The sequence below is a fragment of the Catharus ustulatus genome, chromosome 1 (assembly GCF_009819885.2).
Source record: "Catharus ustulatus isolate bCatUst1 chromosome 1, bCatUst1.pri.v2, whole genome shotgun sequence".
Classification (NCBI taxonomy): domain Eukaryota; kingdom Metazoa; phylum Chordata; class Aves; order Passeriformes; family Turdidae; genus Catharus; species Catharus ustulatus.
Window position 1 is genome coordinate 145,500,629 of NC_046221.1, and position 20,478 is coordinate 145,521,106.

Consider the following 20,478-nt stretch of genomic DNA (forward strand, 5'->3'; position numbering starts at 1 on the left):
AAATATCCAGGTATCTTGGAGATCACCACTAAAAAAAATCTCTAAATCTAGTGATAACCTAAATAAATTTCACTATAACCCAACATACCAACTAATGTAGCACTATCTTCTAGAACATTCCTGCACCTTAAAAGCCAGCATTAGAGAACATGAATTTTCATCAGTTATTGTAGTACAGCATGAACTGTATAGCTTAACAATTTCTTAAATATGAAGAGCCATACAGAAGATGAAGACACTAAAAAGTGGTGAAACACCCACTTTTCATACTAATAAATTTTTCCCTTTCTACATGAGCTGATCTTAGTTTTTTATTCACTACCCACCCCCTCCACCCGTTTCCCCACATGCCACTCCCCTTTAAACTCCACAGTACCCTGGTCAAATCAAATTGTATAGAAGATTTATATTTCAAATTCTACTGCATTACTGAATGCAACATTGAATTATTGCACTGTATTAGTAATTTAAAATTAACAAAATTCCAGTTTTTCTACTATATTCTATATTACATGTATACCAAATTTCTCTAATTTGAAAAAAAAATCGTTTAAAAGGAAGGATGTACATTTGATATGTGTATTTTAATAATAAATTATAATTCCACTACTTTTTTTAATATTCCAACTAAAATACATCTGATTGATACCAACAATTTGTGGTGAAAAGAAAAAAAACCTGAAATATCAATGGAAAGTAATGACACAACACATCAGACAAATATCAGTTATAGAAGTAAAAACTGATAGTATAATGAAAAACAATTAAAAACTGCAGGAACTGAATAAAAATATGAATAGGAAAAAGAATTTGTGAGAAGAAAATTGAAAGGGAAGTATAAAAGGCAATAATTCAATTAAAACATTAACACAACTCATTTATTTAAATAAGTATGATTGATTTTCTTTTTCCCTTTCTTCCTTCTAATCACTCCAACCTTGACTGTTGGATGAAAAATTATCTCCTTTCCTCCTTCCACATAGGAAGACTCCAAGAAGTTTAAGACATTATTATCACTTTTTGTCTAATAAAAATCTTGACACTAACGAATCATCCATTATAGAGTTCATCCACCAAACAGAACATATCCATGTGATTTGTTGCATATATTAAATAGGTATTTCCAAAAGTATAATGAAATATCAAACAAATGTAATTCATTGATTAAATGTTTGAATGCTAGATTACATTTGTGTAATGCTTATTTCTTGAAACTTTTAAAATTTTCTAAGAAAACTTCTTATACAAATCTTCTTATAGAAAAATAATTTTAGAAAGCTTACTGCCAAATGCATTTACTTTCTTCAGACTCCCATCTTTGTAGCTCTGGATTTCACTAACAAAACCAGAGAAACAAAAAAGCCCTGAGGACCTGTGCACATTGATTACCTACTAGACTTAAAAATAATTAACAACTCTTCAAAAACACTCCCCATCTTTGCTCCTGCTTTCTTCCTGCTTCCAAGTAAACCTCAAAAAAGATAGGAAATGTGAATACATATTTTCTAAATAATCTTTAGAAGTTTTATATTGAATAATCCCAAAGTAAAGATCTATCATAGACTTTTATCATAACCTTTTTTCAAAAAAAATTTAAAGGCTTTCAAAAAAGTAGTAAAAAAACATTGAAAAATATAGAGAATTGAGATATCCATATAATTAATAAAATTTTGTTAAAAAATAGTTAAGTAAAATTGCCAAAACATACACATTTCCTCAAACTGAGAATATATGGTTCAAAATTTGGAAATGCTTAGTGACATTTCTACTCTTTAAAAAGAGAAAATTGGAGCATTAATTTTTTTTTGGAATTCAGAATTCTCTTGAAATTATTTTCCTAAGGAAAACATTGAGACACTTGTGAACTGCTAGATAAAGTCTAGACTCACCCATTAAATCTCCTGGCATTATTTGAGCCAGAGTCTGCTAAGCAATTTTTTTCCTCCAACTACTGTCTTTCTTTTTCAGACAGTTTATTTTTTCTAAACTTATGACTTACAAACTGTACTAAAGGCCTTTTTCATTGTTTGCACCTGGTACTCATTTGTTTCTCAGAGCATTTAATTACAATGTACATTTATTTCCATACTAAAAGGAATGTAGAGAAGAGAATAGAATAGAATAGAATAGAATAGAATAGAATAGAATAGAATAGAATAGAATAGAAGTAACAGGATAGTTGGAAGGGACCAACAACAATGGATACTCAACTGCCTGACCACTTCAAGAGTGGCCAAAATTTAAGTCATACTATTCAGCACACTGTACTGCCTTTTAACATTTGGCCATATGCCTCTTAACATATCTTCAGATAGTAAAAGTAGCTATATAAACCCTCAAAAGAAAATGCTCTAAAGTATCTCTCATGATGTATGCATATACACAAATAAAAAAATCTAAAGACTTAATAAGGGACGTATGTAGTTAATATAAACCAGAGAACTCAAATGACTAAAAGCATTACTAAACTCCGAATTCATTGTATGATATAAAACCAGTAGAAAACCCTATTACTTTAGTCATGATGAAGCCAATAATTCTTGAACATTTAAATAGGAAAAATCCCCAAAACCACCCAGTTGGAAATACCATGTTTCGATCATGTGTAATTGTCTTCTTGTTTTCACAGTTAAAAAATAAAGATAATATGAGAAACTGTGATTGTAGCATCAAAAGGAATTTCCACTAAAATCTCAGTGTTTGAAGTTCCTAAGTTGGAATGAAAGGGGTTAGGGATCTCCTTTTTTCACCTCCTCTTCTGAATTGAGGAGATAAATTTTCCTGAATTTAACCATTTGGTTTCATTAGAGCTAAGGACCCAAAAGGAGCTGTTTTTCACTACCAACTATCCAACCTATCTAAATATATTTTTCATTAGTCTGATGAGAAGTAAGCTTCTCATCCTTCATCTATTCCCTCCTCCTTCAAGGTTTCATCGTTCCAATAGCAAGAACTCTTCTTGCTCATCTCCCTAGCAAAAATATTTACATATTATATACTAACTTGTCCTTACTTTTCTATATACTGGCATTCACTTCAAAATTTAAGGTTTCATCCTGCCTTACATTTTATTTGGTAAGGTGGAACGATCAGAAAAATCTAACACCATTATAGTACCTTTATTTATCTGATTCAGTCTGAATTCTTATTGATGAAGAAACTATAATCATGTATAGCGTTCCTCAAGAGATCTCACTACCGCCTTATAAAATAGTACTTGTACTTCCCTACATTTAAGAAAAGTATTTCACCAAATGCACCTAAGGTTCCTTTTTTTCAGTTAATACGCTAAGAGAAGACATTAATCAGTCAGCCTCTGACACAATTTAAATTATTGTTGAGTGTATACAGTACAGTAATTTATACCTAGCAGTTGAATTTTAGGTGTATGCAAACCTCTAGTACTATCTATATACCTCACTCATGCATAAACTTCAAAAAAATGTTTACAAAACAAAACAGTATTGTTATTGCCTACTCATTCTGAAGCACCTTATTCACAGAACAATCCCATGGAAGGCCAACAGTACCACTCTTTTCCTGAAGTGTTGATTTTGCTAATGTATCATAAAACTGCACTATTCAAGTCTTACTAGTAATATTCTCAAAAAATCTATAGTTAGGTCTATATGTACAATAAATTTTTGCAATTTAAAATATTCACATATACATATATTAAGTTTTAGTAATTATATTCAGTATATTAAATTTTGTCTTCTCAATTATGAATTAATTTGCATAATTTGGGAATGCAATTCTTAAATTACAATCTAAAGCACAGTAAAAAAAACATTTCTGAAGTAAAACCTAATTTTTAATAGTTATTAAATAGAGAAATAATTTTAAAAGAAATTAATATAAAATTCTTAAGTAGGTCCTATATAATTCCATAGTTATTTAATATGCAGAGTTTTTAAATTTCTGTGCATAATATATTGTCAAAGAGAGGTTAAAATACTTCAATAATAACCTACAGAAAACTCTACAGAAATTCCTCTGGAACATCCCTCCATGGTAAAAATTCCTTCAAGTCAATCAGCAACTACCTCACATTCACAAAAATTCTTTCAGAATAAGTCTGTATCTTTTTAGTAGGGAATATTACATGGAAGAAAATTATAGGTTTATTGTTTAAGGTTGTTCGATGTTTTAATGGCCGTTATCAAATATTGGTGTTTGCTGAGCAGAAAAGGTAAATTTTTACTCATTATAAGACTATCCCTTTCATAACATGCACACATATATTGTTCCATGAGTATCAGACACAGTAAAAAATTTGAAAGTTTTTGTATAATGAATGCTAGCAAAATCAAGACTTTCAATATTACATGAGGGAATAAAATGCACACAGAACTAGGTGTGACCCTTCTTCTCCACTAAGGTGTATACAAGTCTGATTTCATTTGTATGTGGGTTGTCATACCTTTTGCTACCTGTAGTACTATTTTAATATGTGAAAAATTAGCACCATAACATTGTTTTAGCACTATCTTGGTGTCTAAATTATTCTCCTTTTTTTCATAATCCAATGTTTAGCACTTTATTGTAATAAAATAATTTAGAAGTATGTGCCGTACCTACATCTCGTATTAAAGAATAGGTCAGAGAAGAAAGGAACACTGAGAAAACAGTGGAGAGGACACTGTACTGTAATGATTCCACACAGCAAATGGGAAAAAACTTTTTGTGTATCACAACCTCTGCCATATTTAACTGCCAGTGTAGTACATTCTTATATCTTTAAATTATAAGATATTATTACAGATCCTCATATGCTCCCTCATAACTTGACCAAAGAAGTTCTGGAGTGAGTGCATAGCCACACAACTAGTACAGACCAAAATGTTGAATAATTTATAGCAGTCAATAACCAGAAAATACTTCAGATCTCCATTGAAATTAATACAAATGAAACATAAACATCTATATAAGGATTCTATTTTATGTGCAAACCAAAGAAAATGTTTGTTTTTCACTTATTCTATTTGATTATATATTTTTAAATTCTGATGAATTGCAGCTCTCCTTTTCCTAAGGTGTTAGTAAATTAAGCTACAACGACTTATACTAAGTGACTATCTGGTAAAACAACAGATTCCTAATAACATTTCTTTACAAAAGATCAACATATAGTGAGACTTCTACAAATTCCTTGGGCTATAAAAGGTGCTTCTCATCAATACTTTTGTGTTCATAAATTTTTCATGTCCAATTAATTAGTATGAAACACATAATAAAAATTAAAATGTCAAATAAATGGTTTTAAACAACATTAGCCTGCAAAATTAAGCTGGTACTTTTCTGAAATTGTGTATGTTTAAAAACACACCACATGCAATTTTTTTTCTGAATATCTGCTGGTTAAATTAAGACATTCATTCCAGCATTACTTTTTGTCAGCTCCATTTTTCATTTACTTTTACTTTTTAACATACATCATCTCGATATAGAAATATACAAGAACTTTAGCTTTAATACTTTAATACTTGCTGAATTGCCTAGTGTTCTAAATGTTGCTTTGATCATTGATTTCATGTTTGATAGAATGAATATGTACAGGTGTTTTAAAAACCAAAATTTTGCTGAGGGTTTAAACCGATGGGAGAGGAATACAACTGCATCACCTACTAGTTTAGAACAGCAGCTATTTATAAAGTACATTTTAATGATATGCTTAATTATATCTAATCACATATGCAGAATAGATTAATATTCTAATCTCAATTCTCTAAATTTTCATCAGATGTCTCTTAAACTAGGCTTTATTGTGTAATATAATGATGCAAACTATAAAGTCACATCAAAAGAAAATTCCTTATATGTACATTTTGTCTTTATATAAATCAAATCAATTTAAATAACCAAGGCAATATTATCACTAATTTCATTTTTTTTCATCTAACTGTCCTACTAGAACTCAAATTTAGACAGATTTAATCCCTTTCCCATTTGGTTCAATTGCATTTCCTAAATGGATACCTGAACTTTCATTTTTAATTTATACAAAATATTTTTTCATCACTACATGGGCACAAGTAAAATAATATCCAATACCTCTATGAGTAACAACTGCAAGATCTTTAGTTCTCTCTATCTGTTCAGCATTTCTTGGTCGTCTTCTTGTGCTTTGTAAATTTGCTTGATGAAGAGAGAGTGTTTCCTTGTTAGTGGCCGATTCCAGAACTGATTTTCTTATGTTCATAGCTTGTACTCGTTGTTCTTCAGCAGATTGTCTACAGGTGGTCACTGCACTGGATACAGCAACATCAGCAGATGTGCTAGCAACAGTAATGGCATCAGTAGTGGCTGCAATATGCTCCTCTAACTCACCAGTGGAGGCAGTTTTGATGAAAGTAGAAGAACCTGTGGGACACACAGTAGTACTGGATGCTAACTTTTTCTTTTGAATTGTGTTTTCTTGATCAATCTAAAAAAATCAAATTTCCCTCTGTTTAACATAAAGACAACTGACATGAAAAGAGGAAAGTCAATAGGCTTTATTTAAAAAAATTGAAGCAATCAGAACATTGTTTAATGCTAGTGAACATTTTGTAAAAATAGTGATAATACATGTTAAGTTTAAAATGTCCTCAAAACATTTTTTTTTTATCAGTCATAATGACAACACATAATTTCCACCCCTGCTCATTCAGTCCTGAAATCAGCATAGCTAGACCAAAATATACAACTATACCGTTAATAGGGTTCCCACACTTAGAAATGTGGTTACCATCCTGTTGAGGAGTGAAATGGCAGCATTATATAGCAACCTAAGTAGCAGGAAAAGCTGACATATTCCAGCTGCTAATAAGGCTGCCAGTTATGCTCATTCTTTTCATCAAAGCTTGACAGGACTCTAAAAGCCCATTTAGACTTGACATGAGGCCAAGTGTAGATGAATAATAAAAGGTACACATTTAAACAAACTTGTCAGCATTATTAGTTATACTTAAGATTGTAAAAAGGCATCATATGTAATTCTCTTTTTGCTCTTTGATTTCTATAATAGACGAGATTATTTTACTAAAAACCCTCACACACAAAATGTTTGACAAGCTAAAAAATTGTCCATGTCCTGGTTGTGACAATATTGCTAGCAATTTTAAGTTCTCTAGTGTTTAAAATATATAGCAAATTTTTCAATATTTTATTAGCATTTATATCCTTCCCCATTCCCCATATTTGGCTGCAAATGTTTGAGCATTTAGAATATCTTAACACAGTAGAAACTCCATCTTGACTGGAACAAATAAATGACTGGGCAATGAATAACAAAATTCACCATAAAAAATAGCATAAACAAAGTTTATGTTTAATGAACTGTACTATGTTTTACTAGCATAAAACACGGCTTTTTTATTTCATCATAATGATTAGGGGCCCTCGAACACTTCTCTTTTTGGTTCTGAGTTGTCCTCTCATACTTTGAGACTTGTCTTTTAAATGTAGTGGGTGATGTTAGGATGGAAAGCAACAAGAATTTTCATACTTTTAGAAAAATCTGTCCACTAGAAAATGGAAATAAGATTCCCAGAGGAACAAAGTACTATTTAGTATATTTAAGGCACAAAGTATATCAGATCCCTTGACAGAATTCTCAAATATTCTGTATAAAATAATGGAAGATATCAAAAATACTCAGTCTTGCTAATAGAATCTCTTTTGTTTACTGCAGAAATTTTAGGCTAAAAATGGTTTATTTTACCATGTTATTAAAAATATTAAGACAATATGTTAGCTTTATAAAGACAACAAGTAAAGTTGATGTGGGTACATGTTATTTTTGCTATCTGAAATTTAATGTCTTGACATCTGCGGTGCAGTACAGCACTTCTAAATTGCAGTGGTGGTTTCCCCTGGAAAACTAGAAAACCTTAGAAGCGCCATGTAAGACTCCAGGTTTATGTCAGGGATCAAACCAAAAACTATTTGCTGTCCTATGATGGCAGCAGCATAAGTAACTAAAATAGATCTAGACATGTTTTATTCTTTATTTCATAATAAAATAAAAAATTGCCACAATATGCATAATATCAAAACTATAGACTACGTACTTATGATTCAGTATACAATAAATTTCGACAGATTGGTACCAAGCTTAAAACACAGAAAGTACAAATGCATGACTAAGAGAAATTTTGGAACAGAAAAATGTTGTTTAAAACAAAGAAAACTTAATGTATGTTACATAACCACAGCTATTAAAAAAAAATCTATGTGAACATATCTTTATAATGCATGCAAATTTACAAGAACAGGCATTCACCTGCTTTCAGTATACCAAGGTCAAAGTAAAACTATATTCAAAATCACCATCAAATGGTATGGTCTATTCTATTTATTTAAATAGGTACAGAACTTTAAAGGAGAACAACTTAAAAGAAACTTCATCTCAAAAGAAAAAAGCAAGAAAAATTAAACTTATTTAAAGCTTACACACTGAAAAGTACTGCTTTGATACAGAGGCAATTTTCAAGCAGAACAACTAAGCTAATAGGCTTCCACATCCATTTACACTGAAGAACTCAAGCAGAAGATTAGTAAAGTTAAACAATATGGCTTGATATACATGGAGGATTTTGATAGAAAATTAGTGTTCGGTGTAAACAATCTTTTAAGTATCTGCTACTGCACAGAATAGATCCATCAATGTTTCCATAAATATGATTTGTTATCTGCAAAAGTATGAATTTTGCTGTCTGTTTTTACGGAAACAGTCTTAAACCAATTTGTTACATGGGCATTTTAACATACTTAAGTCTTCTGCAATCACATCTGACATTTCAGTCTGTCAAAGAGATTATTTTAAAAATTGCGTTTTTCTATGTGATAAAGAATACTCCTATATTATTTTACTTTAATACTGTAGTTTAAAAAAATAATAATAAAGAAAGGGAAAAAAAGAAAAAGAACCCCAACTTTTAATGATAAATGGTATAAAAAGGAAGAGAAGAATACTGATCTCTGTTTTTTGGGAAAGGCTTAAACCAAAACTTTGCAGTCAACTGTAGTCAATCAGAGACAGAGCATCACTTTGAATTCACAATCAGCCACTGAGAAGATGTGAAGTTTGAGGAACTGCCAGGATGAATCATATGAAGAAGCAATAAGGACATGGGGTTAAGAAAGTATAATTGCTGTTTAGAGCATAGGTTCACAAAGAAAGAGAATCTGACCAACCCACACTGAAACATTCTGAGACCTACTAGACTCGACCAGCATTTCTCTAAGCACATCTCTGTGGAAGGAGAACAAATGAAAGTCAGTAAAACTGAGGACCATTCATGTATCAAATTAGCCAGCTTAAACAAGGAAAGATTCAAGGTTTACACTTAAAACCTTGCAGCTATGTAGAAGTGAAAAAAGATCAAGCTGATGATCTACAGAGAAATTCAGTTCAGAAAACTAGTCTTAACAAGACACCACTCAAAAGTGTTGCAACTGCTAAAACTTAGGATAATGCAAACATATGGGAGACCCATAAGCCCTTCTATTTATATAGGAGTGGAAGTTGTTCTTGATTCCAGGATCATTTTTAGTAAAGAAAAGAGGCAAGAGCCTTTGACATTTGCCTGAAACAAAGCTCCAAAAATAGATTATGAATCTGTGCTAGATGCACACACTTTGCATATGCAATATGCTACAAGTATACACAGGGTTCTGCTGTAAACATGGTACCAAAGGAAATTTAACTCATAGTGGAAGTTCAACTAACAATTAATCAAATGGACTCACTTTTTATGAGTAATTCCTGAGGGAATAATCCAGGGAAATAATAAATACCTTTGCCCATTCTGAGAAGCATTTACCAGAAACAAAAATAAGGCAGAAAATGGTATCTAACAGAGTGAAGAAACCGGTTGAAAATGATCTTTTTATTTTTCCTTTTAGAGGACTCTGACTTCGGAAAGTTTTCCTGTAAGTTGTCCCCTCTTCTCCAGGTTGAAAAGCTCAGGTTGCTCATCCTCCCCTCACAGGGTAAGTACTCCAGCCCCCAAGCATCTTGGTGACCCTCCACTGAATTTGCTTCAGTGAGAGACTCATCTTCCCTGGCATGAAGCCCAAATCTTGAGGCACTATTCCAGCTATGGTCACAGAAGTGCTGAGACAAGAACAAAAATCTTTGCCTTTTAATCTACTAACCACATACTCATTAATATAACTCAGGATGTTGTTGGCCTTCTTTCTTCCCAGGGCACACTGCTGCCATGCTCAGCTTGCTGTCTGCAGCAACACACAGGGTCTGTTCAGCAGAGCTGTTTGCTACCAGACACTCCTGCTGCCAGGTGTTCTTCCTACCCACCTACAGGACTCCAGCTTGTCTGTGTCCCTATGGCAATCCCATCCTTGGCTATATTGACTGTTGGTCCTTGACTATAATGAATGACATTTTGGTGTCATCTGAAAATCCAATGAGACAGCACTCTGTCATTTATTGAAGCTCATTGATAAATATGTTGAAGAGAACTTCTACCAGAACAGACACTTGTAGTGGTCCACTTGTTACCGGACTCTAGGTAGAAGGTCTGTCCCAATTATAACTATTTTCTAAATTTGATTTTTTAACTTCAGTGGTTGAATAACAGATAAAAACATGCAAATTGTTCATAAGACCAAATGGGATCTAAGGCTACCATCCAACAGCTATTCTAATTAATTAGAATTCGTTTTGCAGATTAATTGCTAAAACCATGTTGCGTTCAAAATGTGAAAGCAAATCAGAATATTCACTATCTTATTTATTCAGGATGAATAAAGGTACAGGACTTTATTAGTTCTTGTGACACATCTGATCCAGCCACAGACTTCCCAAATAAGGCTAAAGGTCATTAATGCAGATGACCCTAAATGGGACTCAGATTACAGGAAGGTGTTAATGAGGAGATTTACATGAGGTCAGCCTGGGACTTTTCCTGTGTATCTTATTAGCAAGAGGCCTGTCTAAAATTTCGCAATGGGTAATTGAGAAGGAAGTGTAAACATTTTTAAGCAAAAAAAAAAAATTAATACTTCATTAAAGAAAAAAAAGAGTGAGTTACAGTTATAAATAGAATTTTTAGAAAGAGTAATAACTATATTCCATCTTCATTCTTCTTTCAATTGTTCAAGGACTTTTAGTCAAGGATTATTTAGCTTCCTTACTTAAAACCTTTCTATACATAACTAATTTTGGAGTGACCCATGCATTCTATTAAGAAGATGCTTTTTTCCCCCTCTATCTTAATTAACTGTTCTCTTTGATGTTCTCTGTCATTAAATATCTGATGCTTGCAAAAAATTTCCAATAAAATTAGAAACCTAGTTAGAAGAATATATTCTGAATCTGTTAAAGGAATTTTAAGTTTGTGTAGACCAGCTTATTTGACTCTTTTAATGTGTTATTCCAGACATATTAATTTTTAAAATCACTTATTTTATTCTTCATAAATTTCTAGTCTCTTTACCTATTCTTACGATCAAATTGCAATAGAAAATAAAGGAAACATGCATAAACATAGATTTTAGAGCATAGAATCAGTATTAGTGGCTAGTATTAATGGCTACTATAAAATATTCTTCTGACAAAAACTATTTTCTGCTTCCAGCTATTTAGAAAAAGAAATAAAACCTTGACTTTAAGGAAATACAATAAAATTGTGGTTGTAAAAAAATACAAGACTGAAAAAGATAGGATTCAAAACAAATGTCTATACTTCAATTCAAACAGGCAATGATCCCTGGACTTATACCAAAAAACTACAAAAGCTGTCTAGTCAGAAGTTTCAAAAAGTTTCTTTCCTTTTCATGTTGTCCACATTTGTGAGACTTGACTCAGAATTTAATTTTTATTTCCTTTTGGTACCAGAATTTACCTTTTTGCATTACTGCATTCTCTTACAATGTTTTTAAGCTTGTCTTTTTTCTTCTCTCTTCATTCAATCTCCTTGTTGTTATCTCTTTCTTCTCTTTTTCTCTATTTTTTATGCAAAGTTGTACATTTAATCAATTGCTGCAGTAAGACATATACCAAAGCAGTCTGAAAGTGGCAATTAAGCATCAATCAGAAATTTTCAGAGGTGCAGGAGATATATCATACCTCAGTAGACACAAATGTATGTCTCAGTGATTTTCCATATGCCTGTCTCAGTGAATTTAAGATCACTTTACATTTTTTAAGTAGATACTGTAAGTATAGTAAATTTATGCATCTTAATTTTATGAAACTGATTACATTTGGAAATTTGAAAATTCAGACAAAATGCCAAACAGCTCTAACATGATTTATTTCCTTTCTACTAAAGTCAGGACATAGACAGTTACTATTTTTTAAGCATATATATCGCTCCAAATAATATATTTTATTGCAGCAATATATATTTGATTAATATAAAAAAATATGAAAATGACCAACATAGGCCTACATATGGACAATGTTCTATCAGTTGGTTAAGTGAGAAAGTACTTTTTGAAAGCCTGTTACTTTTAAAAAAAAGAAAAAACAAAACCAAATCTCAACACAAATGAATGTTAGTAAATGAGAAACCAGTGATTTGAAATACAAAATAATTACTTTCATAGAGTCATACTTTGCTTTCTTTTCAAAAGAGATCTGCATCAATGTATCATATCTGTAAAATCAAACATAATCATACAAAAAATTCCCCAAACAATACAAACTTAAATACAAACAAACTTAAAAATTCTTCAAGACTCAATATTATCATAGGAATCTAAGAAAACAACAATATAATGCTGGGAATGAAAAGTATTCACATCTATTGACCTTAAAAAGAGTAGCTTTATTGTATTTGTCAAGTAAAAAGCCTTGAGAATATTGTCTTACATATTTATCATCTTTCTAATTTGATTTTGTGAATCATAGTGCAAGAAAGTTATTTCCCTTTTTTATGGATAGGATAACATCAAATAAGCAAATCTGAATGAATAATTGCTATGCAGACTATGTGCATTAAAATGTATCTAGCAACCATTTAACAAAAAGATAAATTTTAAATGTAAAGGTTCTGACTTCTAATTCTGTTTTTTGCATCATCATGGATATGCCATCATATTGTAGTACAGTAATTTCACGAAAACAAGCCGCACAGAGTATAAGCCGCACTCCCGGTGTGTCAACAATGTTGATGTCTTTGCCAATAAAAAAGCCGCACCCGAATATTAGCCGCACTTTTGTTCGTAGTGAGGATCCGTGTGCAACTTTCACAAATTTGCCAATTAGTAACAGAATCGCAGCATAGCAGGGTTTACTGGCTTGGGGCGGGGCCAGGCAGGCTCGGCCTGCTCATGGTTGCCGACGGGGCCGGGTGACCTAGCTCGGCGCCACGCTCAGCTGGGCCGCTCGGGGCCGGCCGGGCGGTGCTGCCGCTGCCGCCGCCAGGCTCGCTCGTTCCCTCCTCCTGTCTGCACCGCCGCTGCCGCGTTTGCTCATCCTGGCCGGCACAGCAGGCCCCCGCGCCGCCAGGTTCCCCCACGCTGCTGGCCCCGGTTCTGCTGAGCTCCCCCGCACTGCTAGCCCCAGTTCTGCTGGGCTTCCCCGCGCTGCTGGCTCTGGCTCTGCCGCCTGCCCCCCGCACCGCTGACCCCGCCTCTGCCAGGCTTTCCCACCTCTGCCAGGGCTGGCCAGGCTCCAGCTTGGCTTGGGGCTTCCGCGGGCTCTCACTTCCGTGTTGGCAGCTTTTAGAATATTCTTAATATATTAGCCGCCCTGGAGTACTAGCCGCACTTCCGGGTTTCCACCAAAATTTTGATCAAAATAGTGCGGCTTGTATTCGAGAAATTGCTGTACTTTCATTTCCTTACAACAAAATTAAATTCTCACTTTCGTTTTAATATTAATATTAGTTGCCTAATAACTATTCAGTGTTATAAGCAAGCAAAGCGCCATGTATAATCAAATATATAGTTTCAGATAGAACAATACTTCTTAAAGCTTGAACTATGTATCAATGTGACTTTGACATTCCTTTTTTTAAAATATTTTCCATGAAGTTCAGATATGTGGGAAAATAATAAATCTTAAACCCAGTAATAATCTCTTTCCCTTATCCTTAATAGCAAAAGTCTTTGTACCTTTGCTCTTGAGTGCCTAATATTTGCCCTAAGCAGGCTAAATGCCCAAATTTTCTATTCTAAATCCAATATTAGGCATCAAGAAGTTATTTGACTTAAACTTATTACTAAAGGTTGCTAAACTAATTTAAGATAATAAATTATCTGATATAGTGATCTTCACTACAGCGAAGATTATTTTAATAGTTAATATATTTAATACATTTTTAAATTACTATATGTTTTTAAATAGATTCATATTTGTTAGAAATGATGTAAAGTTCTTAAAAAGTAAGTTTATTTATTTTGCAAATGATAAAGGCAAGGTTGCAGAAAAGGTATCTTGTATGTCAATCTTGGTACTTAAGCATATCTTTTTCATTGTTTACCTTACCTATGTCACACAAAATTAACAGATACTGCAACCTAGAAAGTACAATTTTGCCATTAGAAATTCAAGGCCACATAATTTATGTTGACATGATGTAAGCTTGCCTAGGTCTGAGTTTATTTTCAACATTTTTTGATAATTCATAGGTGTCAAGTTAATGTTTCTTGAACTGGCAGCATTTCAGGAATGTTGAGCTCTGATAATACTGCGTACAATAATGATCTGATAAAGTTACACAGGTCTTGCATAGCAAGCAACGTACTTAGGCTGAGGGAGGCTAATGTGCAACTTTCAGATTTTAGTAAAGAACAATGAAAAAGAAGCAGACTATGTTAAGAAAATATACAAAAAATGAATAATTGAACTCCAAAACTGAAAACTCACTTCTTCATCTCCAGTAGTGTCAAACTTCTCCTAACAGATCCTTGGATGTGTTCAATTCATTGTAATCCCCACCCAGGGGCACAGAGAAAAGGGTAAAAAGGCAAAAGAAACTCAGAGGAGAGTAGAAAGGCAGTTCTGAACTTTTATAAGTGTATTATTATCATTGATGCTTTTATATATTTGATAATTCAGACTATCAGATCATTAAAATATTAATTAGAATAATGATAAACTGTGTTTGCTTTGGCTATAACAAGATTTTCTGGCTAGCATAATATTACATCAGTGCATTACAGTCCAACTAACTTTTGATCTGAAGTTTTGTATACAAACATGTGTTATTTTTCTGAAACACCTTCCAATGACTGTCAGCACACTGAGGGCTCTAATGGGCCTAAACAGGACTGGCCAGCCTTCCTGGGGCTTCTCCCCACCCATGTCTATGGGCCCAGATCCCCAGGGCTGAAGCCATGAGTTCCTGTCCCAGTAATGCCGCCGAAGTGCTTGTCCCTCTCTTCCCCTATTCCTGCTCTACCTAGCCACATCCCTGATCCCTGAGCTGGCCAGCCATCAGGGAGCTGTTGGCCTGGGCTTGTCTCTTATTCACTGTGAAAAATTCTGTTGTAATAAATCAGTTGAGACTCTATTTTCTTCATGTAGGAAAAGCATATTCTTTATTCACATAGCTCATTTAATACAGTTTTCACAGACCTTGTGTGCAACACCAATTGACAAGTACTTTTCTTACAACTTCATCTATTGATCAGGTGATTTGTGTGTACGTGCTAAGATTCAGGTGTTTACATTTTTCCTTTGTGTATTCTCATGGGATATATCTATTGTTTACACAGGTGCACTTGTTTTTCTCCCCAAGAATAGGCTGTTGTATTATAGGTTGTTGTTATACCTAGGATTGTTTCACATGGGAGCTTAAAGTTGCACTTAGAAGTGACAGGCTAACTTGCTAATTCAGCAGAGCAAGGCCTTATTTTATAAGACCTTTGTTTTATAACATCTTTTATCTGTCTGCAACAAAATACAATATCTATGAACAAAGCAATACATTAAATTTAAAAGAAATTTTATTTTTCCCTTATTTCTCACTCCAAATAAAGTTAATATCTAAATAGAATAAATCTTAATTATAAAACAACGCAAAATTGAATGATTTATAAATGAAACTGTACCATCTTTTATGTTTTGGTTTTGTCTAAAAGGTCAGGACAGACTAAAAAATAATACTTTTAAAGAAAGGTCAGGTCCTAAGTGAGATGAAAACAATTCTCTGGCAAGGGAAAAGGTTTCTTCAGTATAAAAACTGATTCAAAATCCACTTAGAGTTTACAGAGATAAAGCTATTCCTGCAGAACATTTTGTGCTGTCAGCATCAAGTGGCCAGTAGGTGAACTTTTAAGCTATGAAGTGCCATTCAGTGCAAAACAAGAGCTTTGCCTGAGGAAAATCTTCCCTGTGAGAGGACCCCAGTGATCCATTAGACAACAATTTCAAGATGTCCTAAGGTAAATGCTTACACACTAAAATTTCAAAATCATTTTAAGAAGAATTACATATGCATTACCTTAGTGAGTATTTCAGGCAATTTTGCACCGCAATACAATGATAAAAATGATAGTGTTCTTGTCCAATGGCCAAAATTGTTTCTAATATCCATAAAAGCTTGGTTATGGCAAGTATCTTCCCTCACTTTTATGTTGCACATAGAAATGCTCACAATGACGACTTCTAAAGGAAAAAGGATATTGGCACGTCTAAAACCATGGTAATTTGACACTATCTTACATAACAACACTAAACTCAGGTAACACACATTTGTGTGTTAGGTGAATGGATAGTGAGATGGATCAAGAGCAGGCTGAATGGCAGAGCTCAGGGTTGTGATCAGCTGAGTAGAATCCAGTTGTAGGCCTGTACTCAGTGATGATTCCCAGGGATCAATACGGGGTCCAATCTTAGTCAACTTTTTTTTCAATGACCTAGATGAAGGGATTGTATGTACCCTCAGCAAGTTTGCTGATGATGTGAAACTGGGGGGAGTGACTGATACACCTGAAGGCTGTGCTGTCATTCAACAGGAAGAGTGTGATCAGCAGATCCAGAGAAGTGATCCTCCCCCTCTCTACTTTGCCCTAGTGCAGCTACACCTGGAGTGCCCAGTTCTGGGCTCCTCAGAACAAGAACGACAAGGAGTTACTGAAGAGGGTGCAGTGGAGGGCAAAAAGGATGATGAGGGATCTGGAGCGTTTCTCTTATGAGGAGACACTTCAGGAGCTGGAACTGCTTAGTTTAGAGAAGACTGAGAGGGAATATCACCAGTATGTATGAACATCTCAAAGGTGGGTGTCAAGAGGAAGATACCAGACTATTTTTGGTGATGCCCAGTGATGGCACAAGGGCCAATGGCCTCAAACTTAAACACAAGAAATTTCACATCAATATGAGGAAGAACTTTATGTTGAGGGTGGAAGACCACTGGGATGTGCTGCCCAAGGAGTTGTAGAGTCTCCCTCTCTGGAGACACACAAAACCCACCTGGACGTCCGCCTGTGTAACCTGCTCTAAGTGATTCTGCTTTGGCAGAAGAGTTGGACTGGATGATCTCCAGAGGTTCCTTCCAACCCTAACAATTCTGTGATTCTGTGTTTATTTCAGAAATGGCCGCAATTTTTAGATACTTCTTACACTTCTTGACTGGTAGAACTGGTAGAAATGTCAAATTTTGAGATGGCTGGTTGCCCACTGTTTCTGAACATTTCAGAATTCATCAGAATGATTGAACTTGAAAGGCATCTCCGAAGTCTGACACTTTCAGAACTGTTAACAGTTTTACAGTCATTCCTCAATATTTACTTTACCTAAACTAAATGGTATGACCAACTCTACATAGGCAAGAGTTCCTGAGAGATTCCACACAGTTCTAAAGCAACTTTTTTCGCATGTAAGAAAAAGTTGCTGGACAACAGTGAATGAGAGCTTCTACCAGTAACTTTTTTCCCCAGGAAATAATAAATTAAAAACCGCAATGACAACTAAACAAAAAAAATTAAAAAAAACCCCACACACCAAATAACAAAACAAAAAACTCAACCAAACATAGAGAAGAAACCCCAAAAAAACCCCAAAAAAACCTTCAAACCAAACCAAACCAACCAACCAACCATAAAACAAACCAGAAAAAAAAAAAAACCAACCCCGCCAAAAAAACCCACCAAAATAACCTCCCCCAAAAAACCCCCCAAAGAACCCCAAAGTTCACATTAATTCTAGACAAATTGAGTATAAAAAAGAGGTATTTTGCCTCTGTGCAAAGACCATGGGATACTCAAATATTAATTACAGTAAATTCACGAATACAAGCCGCACTGAGTATAAGCCGCATCTCTGGGTCTTGGCAAATATTTCGGTTTTTGTCCATAGATAAGCCGCACACGAATATAAGCCGCTCTGTCGTTCGCAGCGAGGACCCGCGTACAATTAGTAACAGAACCGCGGGAGGGCGGGGTTTACTGGCTGAGCTAAGGCTGTGCAGGCTCGGCCCGCTAGGGGCCGCTGACGGGGCCAGGTGGCCCAGCCCGGTGCTGCCGCTCGGGGCCGGCCGCCGCTGCCCCTGGGCTCGGTCACCCCGGGTCGTCGCTGCCCCGCGGTGGCAGGCAGGGACGGAGCTTCCCCCGCTCCTACGGCAGCGGCGGCGGGTGGGGACGGAGCTTTCCTGCGCCCGTGGCGCCGGTGGCGGGCGCGGACAAAGCACCCCGCCTCCTCCCCGAGCCGCGGCAATGGCGGCGCGCACTTCCCGCCCCCCCCCGGGCCGCGGCAATGGCGGCGCGGGGCTCCCGCCGGCTCCCCGAGACGCGGCAATGGCGGCGCGCACTTCCCCCCCCCTCCCCGGGCCGCGGCAATGGCTGCGCAGGGCTCCCGTCGGCTCCCGGAGCCGCGGCAATGGCGGCGCCCCCCCCCCGTCGGCTCCCCGGGGCACGGAAATGGCGGCGTGGCCCCCCCAAGCCGCGGCAATGGCGGTGCCCCCCCCCGTCGGCTCCCCGGGCCGTGGCAATAGCGGCGCCCCCCCCCCTCCTCCTCGCCTGGGCTGCAGCAGAGGAGGAAAGAGAGCTCTCCCGCCTCTCTCCCCGCCCCCCGTGCTGCCTGCAGGGAGCCAGGGCAACACGGTAACACTGTAACAATTGCGAAATGCCGGCTTTTACTGGCCGGTGCTTGGCTCGGCACTCTGGCTGGCACGTCTGGGGTTGTAAATGTCAGAAAATTATTAATATATTAGCCGCACCCGACTATTAGCCGCACTTCCGGGTTTCCACCAAAATTTTTGTCAAATTGCTGCGGCTTGTATTCGTGAAATTACTGTATTCATTTAAAAATCACTGTGATAGCCTCCAAAAACAGTATAAGGATAAATACATAATACCCAAGATCTATCTGGGCACAGATCTCTGCATTATGCTCTAGGATGATCATGTTTGTGCAGGGAGTTGGGCCAGATGACTCCACTGGGGTCCCTTCAAATATTACAAGGCCAACCTGGATGCGGCTCTGAGCAACCTGGTCAGGTGAAATGTGTCCTTGCCCACGTCAGGGGTTTGGAAAAATAGGAGCATTAAGGTCCCTTCAAACCCAAAACATTCTATGATTCCATGATTCTATGATATCCATTCTATGGTTCTGTCAGTTTCTTTAAGGTTCATTAATATTCATAATTTCCCACTACAGTCATTGGGAATTTGAATGATTCTTCATTTAAGCACTACTGACTGGTATGCTCTGTCAAAGGAATGTGCTCAAATGTCTTCAACAAACAGTAGGTCAATTTATTCTAATTGAAATTTATGTTAAAACTATAATATTTTAATCACTAATTTGTTTAAATCGTGGGTTTGAGGTCTTTCTAGGGAAAAATATAATTTAAACATGTAAGTTTTGCTTATCTTTCATGAAAAGCCAAACTACCCAACATGATACTGTATCCAAATTAAAAATCCTTTCTTTTTATATCTCCAATTTAAAAAACTGTGTACACTATCTGCCTGTTACACTAATACACTAGACATATATATTAGGAATTAAAAATTAAAGTTTTAATCCCAAATTTGCTATTAACTGAGAAGAGAACGAAAAGTTTCCTCAGGTGAAGAAAAATAGAAAAATCAGTAGTTCATTTTAGTTTCACAAAGTCAATAGACCTCTTCCCTTTCAAATTTGAATCAGCCTGATTTAATTTGAACATGTGTCCTTCAAGTCAAGGATTCTCTTCACAAATATTTTTATATATCAGAGTCTACCAAGACAGTAGTATAACTAAACCAGCATTATCTAAGCAATTCTGCCAGCTTTGTGAAAAATGGAATGGTGCTACCTAGCTTCCAGCTGCCCTGGATTAGGGCTCAAAAGACTTGGTGCCCTATTCCACTGGTAACTTCTGGTGATTTTGTATAAATCACTATGGAATATGCGCCTCAATTCTGACATCCAAAAGAGATCTAATAAATACTTCCAATATCCCTGTGATTCATAGCTTTATGATCTGTGTCTCTCCCCTTCTCCCACAGATATATTCATTTTCCAAGCTGCAGGGTCCTACGTAGATGAATTACTTTTCAATCAGAAACTTACCTATATGTTTGATACCTTTG

At 35.7% G+C, this 20,478-nt stretch overlaps 1 protein-coding gene across 4 annotated transcripts in view; it reads right to left on the reverse strand.

Annotated features, from left to right (window-relative positions):
* LOC116996220 (CUB and sushi domain-containing protein 3) overlaps nt 1-20,478 on the reverse strand; it is a 617,877-nt gene that overhangs the window by 363,781 nt on the left and 233,618 nt on the right. For 2 of the 4 annotated variants that reach the window (XM_033059450.2, XM_033059443.2), the window contains exon 7: nt 6,055-6,363. The exons of the other annotated variants lie outside the window; for them this stretch is intronic. In XM_033059450.2, the coding sequence (XP_032915341.1) occupies nt 6,055-6,363 (309 nt within the window). The remainder of the gene's footprint in view (nt 1-6,054; nt 6,364-20,478) is intronic. 4 annotated transcript variants of the gene reach the window in all.